The 17,538-nt window shown below is 33.1% G+C and overlaps 1 protein-coding gene across 1 annotated transcript; it reads right to left on the reverse strand.

Annotated features, from left to right (window-relative positions):
* Positions 1–7,762: 7,762 nt before the first annotated feature.
* Positions 7,763–11,039, reverse strand: LOC139842775 (cyclin-A1-4-like). The gene is made up of 11 exons (XM_071832882.1): positions 10,962–11,039; positions 10,738–10,857; positions 10,071–10,181; positions 9,643–9,783; positions 9,259–9,468; positions 9,066–9,158; positions 8,816–8,949; positions 8,498–8,690; positions 8,200–8,346; positions 7,938–8,072; positions 7,763–7,852 (listed from the first exon to the last, which is right to left on the reverse strand). Exons 1-11 carry the CDS (start codon positions 11,037–11,039, stop codon positions 7,763–7,765), a joined length of 1,452 nt encoding a protein of 483 aa, XP_071688983.1.
* Between the last annotated feature and the right edge of the window lie 6,499 nt (positions 11,040–17,538).

Consider the following 17,538-nt stretch of genomic DNA (forward strand, 5'->3'; position numbering starts at 1 on the left):
TATCATCATGACTTATTATTATTAATAATCCTATTATTATTATAAATTAACTATTAATGTTATTATTATTACAATTAATATTTGCGATTAATATGGATATCATTATAATTATTAATTATTAATTATTAATTCATTAAAGTCATTTATATAATCGCACGTACAGATTTGGAAATCAGAGAGTTGTTGCAAGTAACAATCACACTTTATATGATTTTGTTTATATCCTCAAAAGTATTACTTCACTGTATTAATAGTACCAATTGTGGAATTATATATCTGATTATTAACTTTAATTATTCTGATTGAGAATTCTGTCCAAAATTCGTTACCTGTCCAAATCACATTACAGTGCAACAAAAATCGATTCTATTATCCTTATTAAGTTTTGCTTACATGATATCTATCAAGATTAATTTATACACTCGCCACATTTAATCCACCATCTTTAATCTTCAAATCTATAAACCCTCGTCATCACCACCTTTAAATCTCTTCTGCTACTCGATCCACCATCATCACCGTGACCTTTCACTAACTTAATAACTACCTCAAACCACTACCCTCACCTTCTTGAACCAACCTTCTACTAACCGAATTCTTTTTGTTTCTGATCTGATGATAACCGAACAACCACCATTGAAGCAGGAACAATATCACCAAACAAATTTAATAAATTGCTTGCATTCTGTATTCTGTTTCGGTTCAAGAACAACTCAGAAACCAACACACACTATTGACTAACTATGATCGATTACCATCTTTAATACCTGCAAACGTATTACTAATTCTTTGTCGCATCGATTGTCAATCCCAACACAAACATTATTATTTTTTTATTGCTGCTGTCCTCCGATAAAGAACACCACCTTCATCATCTTCGTTAACCGCCAACCCTCACCTTCACAAACCACCACAAACTAAATGCTATTACCTGCTGCTGCCACGCTACAATATTTCTGTTTGAAAACCGAATACCCTGATCGAAACAACTATCACTCTATTCTATTTTCTCTCTCTAAAAACCTGATTCATCTTCATCAAACCACCGCCACTTTCTTTCTTTCTTCTTCCGGATCTGCAACCCGAAACAACCACCACCGAATTAAACTTTCTAGACCACGGTTACTGCAGTTTCTTTTAGTGTTTTTGTTCGAATATTTTGAGAATTGAGATTAATAATAACTTATAATAGAGAAGAAAAGGATACCGATGACCCTATGTAATTATTTATCTAACTTTACAAAGCACTATGATTCAAAGTGTCAGTAATCTGTTGGATTTTGTTAAATGGAGAGTGACGATATGATGATGGAAAAAGGAACGAACCAAAAACCCTATTTTTTTTCTTTTACTACGCTGTAAGATTATATCCTTGTTTTGGATTGATTAAAAGATTTCCACTATGGTTCTAATGGGCTATACAACTGACTTATACGTTTTGGGTTTAGAAACTTGGGCCAAGATTGGTAGTCCATCGAATTGTATCTCTTGAAGAAGAAGAAGAATAGAGAACAAAGGTAATATGGGTTTATATATATAATTATTGGGTTAAATTCTAGAAAAACGGGAATGGCTGGATGGTTGAGTCGGTTTCGGGTTAGCGAGGTTACCAGGGTTCGAACCTTGGCACATCAACTTATATTCTTTTTGTGGAGCTTATTTTGAGGTAGTCTTTACATATTGATTTATTATTATTATTATCACTTATTAATATTAATTACTATTATTATTATTATTGATATGATTATTATTGTTATGATTATTTTTTTTTATGGTTATCAATATCATTAATATAAGTTACATTTATGAGTATTATCACTTAAGAGTATTTAGTATTATCAATACTAATATTATTACTATTAGTATTATTATTATTGTTATTATAATTATTATAAACATTACTTGGAACATGCTAATAACATTTATATTATAAAATGTTAATAAAGGTTGATATGGTAAATTATAAAAATTGGTTATGAAATTTAGTTATAAGAACTATACATATAAAATTTGAAAATTTAACAAAAAGCTCGTGATAAAACTAATTATTAATAACACGGTTCATATTATTATTTTATTATTAATACTATTAAAAATGCTATCAAATCATTATCAGTATTATTATTATATAGTTATTATAATCATTATCATAAGTATCATTAACAATAAAAATTAATACTTTCACAATTATTATTATTAATATCATTACAGTTATCACTAATAGAATTATTAACATTAGTACACTTATTAGTAATAATACATATAAGTATGAATATATTATATTAACAGTCTTTGCATAATTATTCATATATAACAGATTAGTATTTTTTTATATATAATACTAAACATGTACAGATATTAATATAACTACATAAATATTAATCGTTTTAAATATATACATAAATTAATTATATAAAATATATAACTTAAGATAATATATCAATTTGTTCGAATACGATTATATGTGTTAATAAATATATAAATGATATAGGTTCGTGAATCCGAGGCCAACCCTACATTTGTTCAATGTCGTCGTATGTATTTTTACTACAAAATACAGTATGGTGAGTTTCATTTGATTCCCTTTTACTCTTTACGTTTTTGGGACTGAGAATACATGCGCTGTTTTTATAAATGTTTTACGAAATAGACACAAGTAATCAAAACTACATTATATGGTTGAATGATCGAAATCGAATATGCCCCTTTTTAGTCTGGTAATCTAAGAATTAGGGAACAGACACCCTAATTGACGCGAACTCTAAAGATAGATCTATCGGGCCCAACAAGCCCCATCCAAAATACCGGATGCTTTAGTATTTCGAAATTTATATCATGTCCGAAGGAGGATCCCGGAATGATGGGGATATTCTTATATGCATATTGTGAATGTCGATTACCAGGTGTTCAATCCATATGAATGATATTTTTGTCTCTATGCATGGGACGTATGTTTATGAGAAATGGAAATATGAAATCTTGTGGTCTATTAAAATTATGAAATGATTATTTATGTTAAACTAATGAACTCACCAACCTTTTGGTTGACACTTTAAAGCATGTTTATTCTCAGGTACGAAAGAAATCTTCCGCTAATGCATCTTAGAGATATTATTTGGAGTCATTCATGACATATTTCAAAAAACGTTGCATTCGAGTCGTTGAGTTTATCAAGATTATTATTAAGTCTAATATAGTAAGATATATTATGAAATGGTATGTATGTTGTCAACTTTCGATGTAATGAAAGATTGTCTTTTCAAAAACGAATGAAATGTTTGTAAAATGTATCATATAGAGGTCAAGTACCTCGCGATGTAATCAACTGTTGTGAATCGTTTATAATCAATATGGACATCGTCCGGATGGATTAGGAAGGGTCCTTTCAGTCCGAAAGGTCGTCAACCTAAGTCAAAGGTCACTAAGTCAGTAAATTGTCCCAAAAGGTTTAAAAGTGAATAAATTAAGTCTTAAGTATCATCATCATCATCATCATTCGTAAAAGATAAACTAAGTTTTCATCAAGAATAGAGATCGAAACAAAATGCTGACTTCGGACAGCTGCTACGACCTATATACAAAACGGAAAGACGCGTGGTCAGTGGCCAAGGCTCTGTATATGAGTCCTCTAACTGCTTTCCAATTTTCAGAACCTAACTCGTCTTCGTTTGACCATGGCGACGGTTTAAGTGCGAATAGGTCAGAATTTTAAGCACGTCGTTACAAAGGCGTAGTGACTTTCGGAAGGCTATAAATCCTAAACCGTATATCAGATTTAGGCGAGGCCTAAACGAAAAGTCATCTACTCGAAACGAAATATCTGAAAATCAAATTTCCAGAAGTCTAGGAGTCTAATCAGACCCCGAAAAACAGCAAACAAATGCTCCGGTGGGTTTCTTGTTGTTTGATGCTCATCACGGTTCTCATCCTTGATGCATGTAAGATTCAAGTATACAACTCTTTGATGTTTTAGCATCACTTTGACCAAGTTTCAACCATCAACAAACAACTAAGAGTAAAAGCTATCATTCTACAAGTTTTGAACATCAAGGTTGCCTCTTTATTGCATAAACCCAATAAAGCTTCAACCTTTGTCCTTTTTACACAAGTTTATGTATCTTCATCATATGAGATGATGAAAACTTGATCTTTATCATCACAACAATCACAAAAAGGTTCCAAGTAAGTGAAATCTACAATAATAACTTAGATCTCAAGTATTAAGAAAACCCTAAGCTAGAAAGCTTGGATCTTTACAAGATTAATGAGACCATAAGCTAGAAAGCTAAGATCTAGTAAAAGTAATGAGACCATAAGCTAAAAAGCTAAGATCTTTAACAAAATAATGAAACCCTAAGCTAGAAAGCTTGGATCTTTAATGTTCTTGAAGATCCTTAAAGAAAAAGACTAGATCATCAAGTTACATGAAGATCATAAACACAAGTTTTGATCTTTATAACAAAATAAAGAAATCATAAGCTAGAAAAACTAGATCTAACAAGTAAATGAAGATTCAAAGCTAGAAAGCTTGAATCTTTCATGTTCTTGAAGGATTGAAACCCAAGTTTGAATCTACAAGATATAACAAGATCAAAAAGTTAAAAAGCTAGATCCTTTAATGATGATGATGATGTCGACATTGAGAAGAGAAGAAGAAGAAGAAGAAAATTTAAAACTTACACTTTTTAGAGTGAGAAAGGCTAGAGAGAGAATTAGAGAGTAAGTGTGTGTAATTTGTGAATGAGATTAAGTGTAAAATGGGTGAGGTTTGTGTGGTATTTATAAGGGGATGGGGTGGGTTGGCCATAGGTTTAGGGGGGACAAGGGGGGACAACTTTTGCTTTTTGATTAATGGTTGTCTAAAGTTGGTGCTTATGTTGGGATCCCATGCAACAATTGTGATTATGGTTAACAAAAATGCTAGTATGTTCCCTCTAATAAATGGGCATTTGTCTTACATTTATATGAGTCATAAACTTATTAAAATTGGGCTAATTAAATAGTCCACTAGCTAGAGTAGGGTGGGCTAAAGTCCAACAAGGTAGAAAGTCCAACAAGACTAACTAGTGAGCATAAGTAAATTACTAAGCGTAATTAAGCAACCAATAACCCAAGTAATTGTTAAAATAACAATTAGTATTACGTAGTCATAATATTCCAATTATGACCAAAGTCAAACGTGTATCAAAATACATAGCTCGTTTTCAACGTCAAGTGACACTAACGGTCATAAAAGCATTTGGGGATCAAGTTAAGTAACTAAGTACTTATTGGCACGTTGTATGGTATAAACGAAGGTAATTAATCATGAAATAATATCCCAGAATATAATATAGCTCAGTACGCACAAATATGCAGTTTCGCAGAAAGTAACAAGCACAAAAGCAAGTCGAAAAAGTCGGGTCGTTACATTTAGTGACTAATTTTAAAACCTCTAAGTTTGTTAAAAAAAATATATAATTTTTGTTATTCATGTTAACTATAAATTTTAAATATTACATTTTAAGTTGTATGTATATTTTAATTGGGACGGAGGATACGGGACGGACAAACTTTTTACGAAACATTTTATAAAGCTTAAATTCAAAATAAATATTCGAGTCCAAATATAAAAATTTGAATTTTTTTTATCCTTTTACGCGTCAATTATTAGTAAAAGAGCACGAAATACCAATCCGTGAAAACACAGGGTTAAAAAAAATAAGTGGTGTCAGCATAACCATACAAAAGTATGGTGGCTAACTCCTTTATTCTCACATTTTTTTTTTAACTTATTATTATATTTATTATATTATATTAGTATATTATATTATTATATTATTTATTATTAAATTATTATATTATTTATTATTAAATTATTATATTATTTCATGATTAGTGTAAATATGCATATCTAGTTCTTTGTTCTCAGACACAACACTTACACCACTTACACATATATTACTACCGTATTATGTTTATTTTTTTTTAAATATTAGAGATAGTATATTGTAACGATATATACACGGGTGTTTTATATCGGGTTTCAAACCGTTTAAAACTAACGAAATATTGGGTATTGTTCGTGAATCCAAGGCCAACCATACAATCATCCACTATCATTACGTCTACGCAATTTGCCAACAATATTGAATCTCAATATTGAACCGTGAGTTTATAGATCCCCTTTTAAATGCTTTAAATATTTTTGGGCTGAGAATACATGCACTTTATTTTATACGCAATGGACACAAGTACATACTTAATTATACACTGAGTTTATAACGAAAATCTCTTAGCTTTGGTAACTAGTAACTGCCAGTACATAGGATGTGGACTGGTGGGCGCGAGTAATTGTATATGGATCCATAGGACTTGACATCCCCGTCCGAGCTAGAGCGCTAGTCTTTTAACGGACGTATGTTACTTGAGTTTACGACACGATGGTTTGCGTGTATTAAAACAACAGGGGTAATTATTATTATAGCGTTAAGTTTAGTTACCAGGGTGCTTTGTTACGTAGAATCTATTGATAAACTTTTGATGAAATCTTGTGGTCCATCTTTATATACTTATGACTCGAGCAATTAAACCTATAACTCACCAACATTCGTGTTGACCTTTTTAGCATGTTTTATTCTCAGGTTCTTAGACTGCTTCCGCTGTGATGTGCTTGTTGCCTGCATGGAATCTCTCATGCTTTGTATAAAGTTTATTGCATTTGAAACAAAACTACGTTGTGTAATAAATAATTTGACTGTGATGTCAACTTGTAAGATAAAGACTTATGTATTTCCGAAGATTTACTTATACTTATTTTAATGAATGCAATATTTTTATTAAAACGTATCATGTAGAGGTCAAAACCTCACTATGGAATCAATGAATAACGTACCGCGTCAATAGCAATTTTGACGGGTCGTCACATAATGCGTGATAGATGAAGGAGAAGCTTGGTCAATAATAATACTTCTGTTAGATATGAGTTTTATTACCTGTTGTTATATATGAGTTGTTTATTGTCATTAAAAAATACTTGCTATACTTGCTATACTATATAATAACAGAGGTAGGGTCGGATTTACGGAGTATTAATTTTTATAACAACGATCTACATCACACCATCTGTGATAATATATGTTGTTATGAGAATTCAGTGTAATGTATTGATCAATTATCAACGTTGAATTTCACTAATTTAAAATGAAGTTAATTATATCATTGATTGTGGTTTATCTAAAACTATGACACTAGCAATGGCGGATCATAGGGTAATCCAAAAGGGATACCCAGCCCCATTTGGATTTGGGAAAAAACATTAAATAAGGCTTTTTAAAGTTTACCACATGGCCCTCGTTAGTTGTTACTAGTTTCGTTCCACCTATGATCGGGTTCAAGTTCCATCGGTGACCGGCAATCTTACATGACGTTAGGTTAGAACCAGTGACATGCATTTATCAAATCACAGAGACTACCGGCATAATTTTTTATTAATAAAAGACTACCGTATAAATTTGAGTAAACCACAAGCACCAATGGTTAACTCATTATACATATGAAATGCATATTTACGGTGTATTTATAATTTTTTATTGAATTTATGGAAAAGCAAGAAGTGTGATTTATTAATGAATATTTACAGCATTGTTTTTGGCCTAGCTCAATACCAATTACATGTTAGGAAAATCGAATAGGGCTATACATGTATTGACAACGTTGTTGTAATTGCGTCTCGATCCAAGACAACGTTGTTGAGATCTTCTTTGCTGCTTTGATCTATCAACTAGTAGCTGAGCTGAGGTGTGCTAATATTGTGAAAATGCTCAAGTGGTGTCGTTGGAGGACAAGAATACTTGTCTGCTACGCACTTGTACTGTTGTGTCACATATATAACCAAAATCAATTCAAATTGTTTTTCATGTAATAATTATTAAAGGGAGAGAAGTAAGCAACCTAACCTCATCTTTACTGTAATTTTCTCTGATTTCTGGCAATTTGGGATTTGGGCATTCAGTAACAAGTGCATGGAGAGCTTTTACACACTCGTACAAATCTGATGGTTGGTACTGAGTATAATCCCTTAGAGTCGAATTCTGTTGAATATTATATTATATATTATTATACGTAACACAGTTTATTCAAAAACTTTTAACACAACAATCAAACCAAGACTAAACAAACGTAAAAGAAATCCATAAATGAATGAGTGCAGGTACGTACCCAAGGTTTGTGTGATGGAAAAAGCACATATCTTGCTAAGAAAATAGCAGATGCAGCAACAAGAGAAGGAGGATAACAAAGCATATCATACTCCAAAAGAGAGAATTCAGATATGTAGTATGCCAAACACTTTAAAGGAGCCTTCTCCTGTTGTTTTTTGACATATATATAGTAAAACAATATCATCATCATTTCCATTTGATTTATCTATCTATCTCCTTAAAAGTAATAATAATTTTTTTTTTTATTTGACCACACAACCTACATAAAAAAAAAGTTAGTCATCAACTTATAGTACCTCCTCATTTACACCTTGAGCAACAGCAAGAACAAATCTTCTCAAAAAAGGTTCAACGGTTACGACATACAAATCAAAATCCAAGGTATCCAGAACCAAATATTGCATTTTCTCTATGTCTTCAGCTTTGTAGTCGTCGGGACACATAAGGAGGAAGACATCCATTTCGGATGGATATATCTCCTCATATTTCCTGGAAAAATATATGTTAAAAACTGATCAGCAATCAGATTATGATGTGATCATAAAATAAAAATCCATTATATGATCATATAGGATGATAGGAGAAATGTGATGTGATGATAGATGATGTCTTACGAAGCTATCATCAGGCAGGCCACACCAAGCAATTGAAAACTTTGTGTATCTATTGAAACGGCAGAAAGGTAACGGTCTACGTAGTTGATAGTCAAATACAATGTATGAGGCAGGAGTTCAAGGTTATCAGATACCTATAGCACACCATTTTACTTACATTAGTAATTAGTAGTAGTTATGTATATATGTCTTTATTTTTATGATTACAGATAACCAAGTTACCAATATATAACAATCAAAAATCACTCACCCCAACAAGAAAATTAACTAGACGTGCACGCTTTTCCGGATCAATCTCTTCCTGCACCTCCTCCATGTAATCAACTTTAGGCCTGTCCTTTGCCTGAAAAACCAGCAACCAATTAAAACCCAAAAACAAATAGTCAAGTACAAATTCAATATACATATATACATTCCACGTAAAACAATATAAAAAAGTGCACCTCAGTAGCTCTAAAATTCTGATAAATTTGCCAATCAATAGTCGCAGACAACGGTGCACAGAAGGAATCAACATCCAGATTTACAACAATCTTTTCACCAGTCTCCGTCTCCATAAGTATCTCTCTTATGCACACATTACTACCCGTCCCATTACCATTAAGATTTGAATTTAAATACGCTTCCTTCGAATCCAGCCTACTTGGTACCATCTGAATGTGCACAAAAATTATATACATTTATTATTGGATTGGATATACACAACATTAAATTAATAAACTAATTAGACTACATAATATCCGTTGATAATTACAACTCCATAATTTCTTGAATATAAATTTTAATGATATATAAATTTTTTTTAATAAATATTCAGAATTAAGCACCTTATGTTGGCTATAATAAATTTGTCTGATTGGTGGCAAGGTAGAATTTGGGTATTCCTTAACAAGTGCATGCAGAGCTTTTACACACTCATACCAATCATATGGTTGGTACTGAGTATAATCCCTTAAAGTCGATGATTTCTGTTAAACATACAATTTATCAAAACTTAAACGCAACAATTAAAGTAAGACTATACAACATATAAATAAATAAAAATAAAAACCAAATATAATAAAGTTGAGGGTGACATGGTAAAAAGTATCAACTATGGATACAAAAAACCAAATATGATAAACGTTGAGGGTGGCAAGATCAAGGGTTTGAGAACGGGTCATAAAGGGTCCGAACATAAATAATCGTTTGATCTATCTATCTCACTTTTTTATTTGACAGCACAACCTAAAAGAAAGTCAATAGCTTATAGTACCTCGTTTACACCTTGAGCATGATGAACAAATCTTGTCAAAAAATATATAAATGTTGGGGCCTTCATTTCAAACTTGAAGGAATGCAGAGCCGAAGATTCCATTTGCAACGTCTGCAACCGTAGTTTACAAATATGAAATCAAATATAAATATATTACAGAGCAATGTTCGTAGAGACACGAATACTATACTAAACTGCTGGGAAGTGGGAATAACCTTTAATGCACATATCAAATATAATAATAATAATAAATTTAAACCAAAGAAATAATGCATCCTTAGGCCACAAAACAAACTTGTAAATTTCGTTTCAAAATGTAAAATATATCCTGTTAATAGAATTTTTGAAACGAAAATCAAAAAAATCGAGTGTGGATCATACACTATAAACCCTTTTGTTCCCATTATCGACATTTATTTCCCAATTATTTTCACTTACACAACGTTGATCACCTACCATCACTTAGGTGTGTATTTATCATATACAATAAGACCCCCAAAAATGTTGTATGTACGTACAAATATGTTAGGAGATTATGAAATTGTCAGCTAGAAAATTACATATACATAAGTTAAGGTTTAAATGATCATTCCTAGGGCTAGCTAGAGACCTGAATCATCATAATTTGAAAATGTAAAAATAAATATTAACAAAATTAATAATAAACCTGTTTCATGGCGTTTTGTGCAGCTGTCAAGAGTTTAATTTCAAGCCCTAACTTACTGAGAACCGAAAGTGACGTATTATGGCCATGGAAGTCGACGTTCTTACTGCCGACGTGAAGGAACTGCAGCCGTGATAGAATTTGGTAGAAAAAGTATTTAATCTGTAAGGTTGATTGCAAGCTTGCATCGCAAGTAGGTCGTCGATTTTTGCTTTGCGAATGCACACCATTGTTATTGAATTGAAATTTGATGGATGAAAGGGGCTAGGGTTTATTTTAGGGTCACAAGAGAAGAAGAACATCATAGTATCTTTCATATATTTATATATGGTTTGTAGAATTGAGTTTGTGGATTGAAAGCAAGAGTTGAAATCGCAGAAGCTAGCTAGGGTTTTCAATTAAGTTCTAAACAATCGAAATCAATGATTCAATAACGGGTTCAGTTCAGTGATCCCCAATTTATATGTACGTACCGTTTGGAAATACTCCGTATCTTTTATGTTTTACTTGGTGACCAAGTTACACCATAATTACGTATATCTTTTAATATTCTATTTTATTTTACTTTATTTTATTTATTTATTGGTTGAAAATTCGCAAATTTACGAATTTTTTTGAGGGACGGATCTCCATTAACTTGTTAGATAAAAGCTAAAAATTCATAAAAGCTCCAAAAAGCTACCTCTCAAACATTAGTGATATATGCAACATTGTTTTTGATATATCCACCAACATTTGTGGCTACTTTCCAGTAATACCCTTAAAGACAACATCCTTTTAAACCAGCAACTATGGGTGCTATGAGTATGGGTGCTGCTGCCGGAACAAGCCAAGCTATTTATGACGGTGGTTTTCAGAACATTGCTGTTGCGCAACACTCATGTATTACCAGTGAGTGAATGAGTGATTATTTAGCATTTTTTGTGCTTACGTTGTTTGTGTTTGTGAGTTCGTAGGAGGTGTTCTGATGTACGTCTTTAATCTAGCTTGTGAGAACTACATTCCAATAAAGATTATTATCTAAATTGTGTAATTCTATAATCTAGCCAAAAGCTGTTCTGAAGACAAAAAAACAGACTTCGATGGGGTAATTGACGACGATGATGACTTTGACATGTCGGAAGAGTCTTCTCAACCTAGCAGTGCAACTTCAGAACCAGTTGTCGACAATAACGTGAGTACACAACTTGAAGACTTATAGCGTTCACAAGTTTCACCCTGTTCTTTAATATGGGACAGACTGTTACAAAGCTTTTGACTCATCTATCAACATTATGAAACATTAAGTTGCAATATTTTTGGCAGAGTGAGGAAAGCTCAAAGAAAGGATGGGCACGAGGGCATGGAAAATCAAAGTCACATACCCCGACACACGAGACCCGCATACTACTCGCAACGTCTCCGCATGCTGGTGAAGCATCACCAACAAAACAGAGCTGAGCCCCAAAGGGCCAAGAATGCCAGACGGAACAAGGGGTTTTACAATGGGAAGAGGGAAGCCAATTCTAACTGGCATACCATAAGGTTTGTTGCTCAAATTTTTTCAGTTTTCGATACACCATACAACTAGAAGGTAGTTTCCCAAACAACTATTTAAGCGTGTTCATTTTTCTATTGTTTTGTAATAATTGACATGGTAAAGTTTCTTTTTTTTAACCTTCTTTTGATGCACACATTTCAGTGAATAAATTGTTGTTGAGAATTTGTCAAACTAACATCCTGATACAAATATTACAGTTACACACAGCAAAGGCACAAGTAAACGCTGTATGACGCCCTAAACAACCCTACTAATGTAACAAAAATGTGATGTGTTAACCTAAGATGCCCTTTTTATATATGTAAATTGTAACGACCCTGGAATTTCCAACGTTATTTTATTAATAATTATTATTATTAATACGCGTGTTTAAACGAATGTACGTTATTACATTTACATGTTGCCATGATTGCCCGAACTTGACTTTAATTGCCCGAAACGTCTTTGTGACACCCGGAACTTTCACGAATAATATTTTTAGATATTATTTACATTCATGATTAATTTTATTAATCATTTTAATTAACTAAGGCTATTAGTTAGTTACTTGGGCTTTAATTGGTTTAACTTGTGATTTATTTGAACTTGGGCTTTGTTAGTGTAATGGACTCATGTTATTGGACTTCCAAGCCCACCCTACATTTATTAATGGACCTTTAGCCCACTCTTTCAACTTGTAAGTATTAGTTTGAATGGTAACTAGTTAGTTTCAACACTTGGAATCTAGTTAACATACATTTCCCATGCATGCATCCTCATTATCCAACTTTTAAGCTTTAACACATGAAGAGCCATTAAACATTAGCCTTCCTCCCTTTTTTTCTGCTGAATGCCGAAACTTGGTGGCCATTTAGTGGTGATTTGATTTTTTTTTACACTACATACTCACTTGTATTCATATTACTCTTTCATTTACACACACACACACTCACTTTTCTCTCAAACTTTCTCTCATATTCTTCTACATTTTTGTAAGTAACAAGAACATTTTTCTCTTCTTCTTTCCTTTGTCTTAAAACTAAATACATACATGAATCATCATCATCATTTGTTGTTTGTTACTTGTTCTTGATTTTGTTTAACTACTTGTCTTGTTAATTGTAGTTACTTACTAGCTTTCAAGAACCTAACTTTCTAGTTTTGGTTCTTCTATTATCTTGTAAGTTCAAGAACACAAGAACATAAACTCACTAGTTTATGATTCTACTTCAATTGTTTCAAAAGTTGCAAGTTCCATGTGTTGATTAAAGACATACTTGAAGCTCATGAAGTAAACTTTAAAGTTTACTTTCTAAAGATCAAACTTTGGTTTGAATCTTTAAAGTATGAAACTCATGAACTTATTTATTTGTTTATTTAGTTTTACTTGCACTTTAATTTCATGTAGTTAGTTTATATGGTCAAGTACTACAAGTTAGTCTTGATCTCATATCTCTTGAACATATTAAGTTAACTTTGAAAGTTCAAGAACACACAAATAAGTTTTCTTTAAATATAACTTTGGATCTAGACTTTTGAGTCTTGGATCTTCAAGATCAAGCTAAGAACTATGTTCTACTACTTATGATCTTGATTAGTTAGTTTACTTTCAAGTTGTAACTTGTTATTAGCTTTAAAGTCCATGTATGTGTTAGATCTAAGACTTTGATGCAACTTTGGTTCATCAAACTTCATACAACTCTTAAGTGAGTTGTGCTTCATGTCTTAGACTTGTACATGGGTTATGATGGCCAAGACTTGGTTAAGATGATGTAGATACATCAATGAGTTGTACACTTGAAGCTATATGCATCAAGGATGAGAACCATGATGAACATCAAGCACCAAGACCACCGGAACCCTTTTAAACTCACTGCTTCTGTCCAAAACCTACTGACCTGATGCTTCTTGAACAGACCAGTAGACCTGGGCTGTTCTAACCTTGATTTTTAGATAGAACTTTTCGAGTAGATAACTTTTCATATAGGACTCGTCTTAATCCGAGTTACGGTTTAGGATTTATGGCCCTCCGATCGTTACTATGTCCTTTAACGTTGTGCAAAAATTTCTGACCTACTCTCACTTAGACCGTCGCCACGGTCAAACCAAGACGAGTTTGCTTCTATAAATTTTACCACACTTAAGGGACTCATAGACGGAGCCATGGCCACTGGTCTCACCTTAATTCAGTAAGGGTAGAGGCCGTGGTGACTGACTGAAGTCAGACTTTGTTTTAAACTACTTTCATAAACGAAACTTACCTTACGCCTTTTGTTTAATGATGAATGATGATGACCCTTAAGACCTTAATTACATACTTTTAAACCTATTAAGACGATTTACTGACTTAGTACTATTTGACTTAGGTTGAGGACTTCAGACCATTTACTTGCACACCTTTCCCGACTACTACTTTACCGCTACATATCATTGTGAGTTATAGCATTCCCTTTTTACTTTAACTTATTTTGGGAACTGAGAATACATGCGGATTTTATGTTTTACATAATAGGCACGAGTACTTAAACTTATATATGTGTGGGTTATACAACGGCATAAACATTCCCTTTAGCTCGGTAACGTTTAATCATTGGTTTTTGAACCGTGAACGCGAATCTTAGATATGGATCCATAGGGTTTGACATCCCCACTCGGGCTAGTAGCGCTAGCATTTAACGAGTGTTTAATACTTCGTAGACAAACGCACTTGCCAAGTGTACTTTTAGGGGGTATAAACGTTAAGTTAGTTACCAAGTGCCCACGGTTAACATATACTTTATCATACTGTTTTGAAACGCTCTTTGTAGCACTGAAATCTCGTGGCCTACCTTACATACTGTTATACTTAAACTATAGCTCACCAACCTTTGTGTTGACGTTTTTAAGCATGTTTTTCTCAGGTGCTTGAGGTTAGCTTCCGCTGTGTACTAGTCGTGCTGTAGACACCCGCTGCTTAGAGTTGTCATCGCATGAACTACTTTATTTTGCATTCAAACATTCGTACTTTTGAACTATGACTTGTAACGACCATTGTGGTCACATACACTTATTATTTGCTTCTACTTAGTGAAGCATGCTTTTGAAATGTAAAACATTTGATGTCGGTTATGACATCACCTTTTTATCGTGAATGCAACTTCTTTAATTACAGCATATAGTACTTAACCTTGTAATGATCCTGTGGTTGATGATTCGTACACGATGGTTTTGTACGGGGCATCACATAAATGGATGTAAAATTTTGCCTGTTTGAAATATTTGACGCAATGAATCCATACAATTACAGCCTAGCTTCAAGATCAGCGTACACACCCTTCCTAGGCGTCATGTACCATAAGTACAGGAACCATAGGGTCGTAAACAACCCTCCATTAGCAAAATGTGGAATGAAAATTCGTCCCCAGTACGGATAATGTGGGCCCGGTGCTTTTATTAACGTGAAAAACAACATATTAGCATACAAATGCCAGGGCAAGCTTTTGACTTCCTGGGGAGAACTATCTCACATGATTCTTGCCTTGTTTATTACAAGGTCAAAGTTTGACTTCACATGTTCGTGGTTCGTCTGGTTGCGATGCTTTCGTATTCACAGTACACAATATTTTTGAACATGCCTTTCCATAAGATAAGCCATTTGGTTTGGAACTTAACAATTATATAAGAGGTTGGTTGGTTAGGCCAACAATGTGTGCAAGTGAATTTAATGCACATGTCTGATATACTTTAAAATTTCAGTTTTCAAAGTCATAGGTTTTATGTAAGAATCGGATCACATAATGTTTAATGAAAAAGGCGGTATACCACTTTCTACAAGCTCTTCATTAGCATCTATAAATCTTCGAACAACGACAAGATTCATAAGCTATTTGTGTCGCCAAAAAGGCATTCTATTGATTAAAGTAATTAATGATTAACTAATGAACTATTGCAATAACTACAATCAAATGATGAGATAAACCAAAATAAGTATATGACTCTAGAATTAATTTAAACTAAAGGGCCTTGGCCTAGCGTTATCGAGGAGCCCCTCTCACCTTGAGGTCATGGGTTCGAGTCATGTTTAGGATATTATTCATGTAAATTATGTAGGGTGCATGAGTTTGCTATTCTAAATAAATAAATAAATATATAAAAATAGATAAATAAATCCAGAATTCCCAGTTTTAATGTGACTTGTAAGACTAGTGAATTACCATAAACATGGAGAAAATGGTTAATAAATATTCCAACAAACAACTTTCAGAAAAGAACAAAATGTGATTTTTAGACATAAGATGATAAATATTCACCGACTACGACAATCGTTATCAAAAAGGAGTTTAAGAAAAAACCATACTGGAACAGAGACAACATTATAAACTAGCTGACCGATTATCTTAGGGACATGATTGAGAATACAAGACCAAAGAGGCATTTAGTAATAAGTCAGCATAACTTTCATATAAGTCAATCTACCTTGATTGGTAAAGTAAGAAAAAACCAGGCATGTCAAAGTAGTTTTTCTTCCATAGATGTCAAAATTTCGATCGTCTTCGTCATAGGTTAGGTTTTAGATTTGCACTATTTGAATACATGGTTCTTGAGAGCATATACTTGCACTTACTCATAAAAAAATGCCTCTACAAACCACGCAGGTTTGCCTGAGTAGCCACCGAGTTGCCAATGAAGCACACCACTTGGGTTCAATTCCTGGTTGCCAAAAAAAAAAAAATAAATAAATAAATGCCTCTACAAGGCCATCTAAAAATGAGGGAAAGATGCAGACCATGAATGAGGACACCAGTCTCTTCCCTTATAGAGTTTAAACCAAATCATGTTACTGATTTTGCACGTTGCAACATTTTTGGCAGGGTCGAGGGTGTCGAAATTCAAAGTCACGTACCACGACTTACAGAAATAGCGGACTACTTGCAAGTTGCATCATCTCCGAGAGCGGGTAAAGCACCCCAAACGAAACAGGTTTTGCGCGGGCCAAGCAGTTAACCTAAAGCATTCCGTGTACCCTTTGCGCGATGGATGCGAGGAGTTTCTTCCTAACGGGTGCGTGAGTGGCAAATGAGAGGATTCGATGCCGATATTGTCGTTCTAAAAAAAAAAATGTTATTAACACACTTCAGCAAAATATGACAATGTGTTCATAAGTTTCTCGAGTCAATTAACGGCTTACAATTCATGTGAGGTTGTATCTTTAGATCATATATATGGATTATAGTTTTGCATTGCAAGTATAAACCGATAGTAGTATCTTATCGGCTTTTCTTAGAGCAATAGTTATTTATAAATAA

The sequence above is a fragment of the Rutidosis leptorrhynchoides genome, chromosome 4 (assembly GCF_046630445.1).
Source record: "Rutidosis leptorrhynchoides isolate AG116_Rl617_1_P2 chromosome 4, CSIRO_AGI_Rlap_v1, whole genome shotgun sequence".
NCBI classification, from domain to species: Eukaryota; Viridiplantae; Streptophyta; class Magnoliopsida; order Asterales; family Asteraceae; genus Rutidosis; species Rutidosis leptorrhynchoides.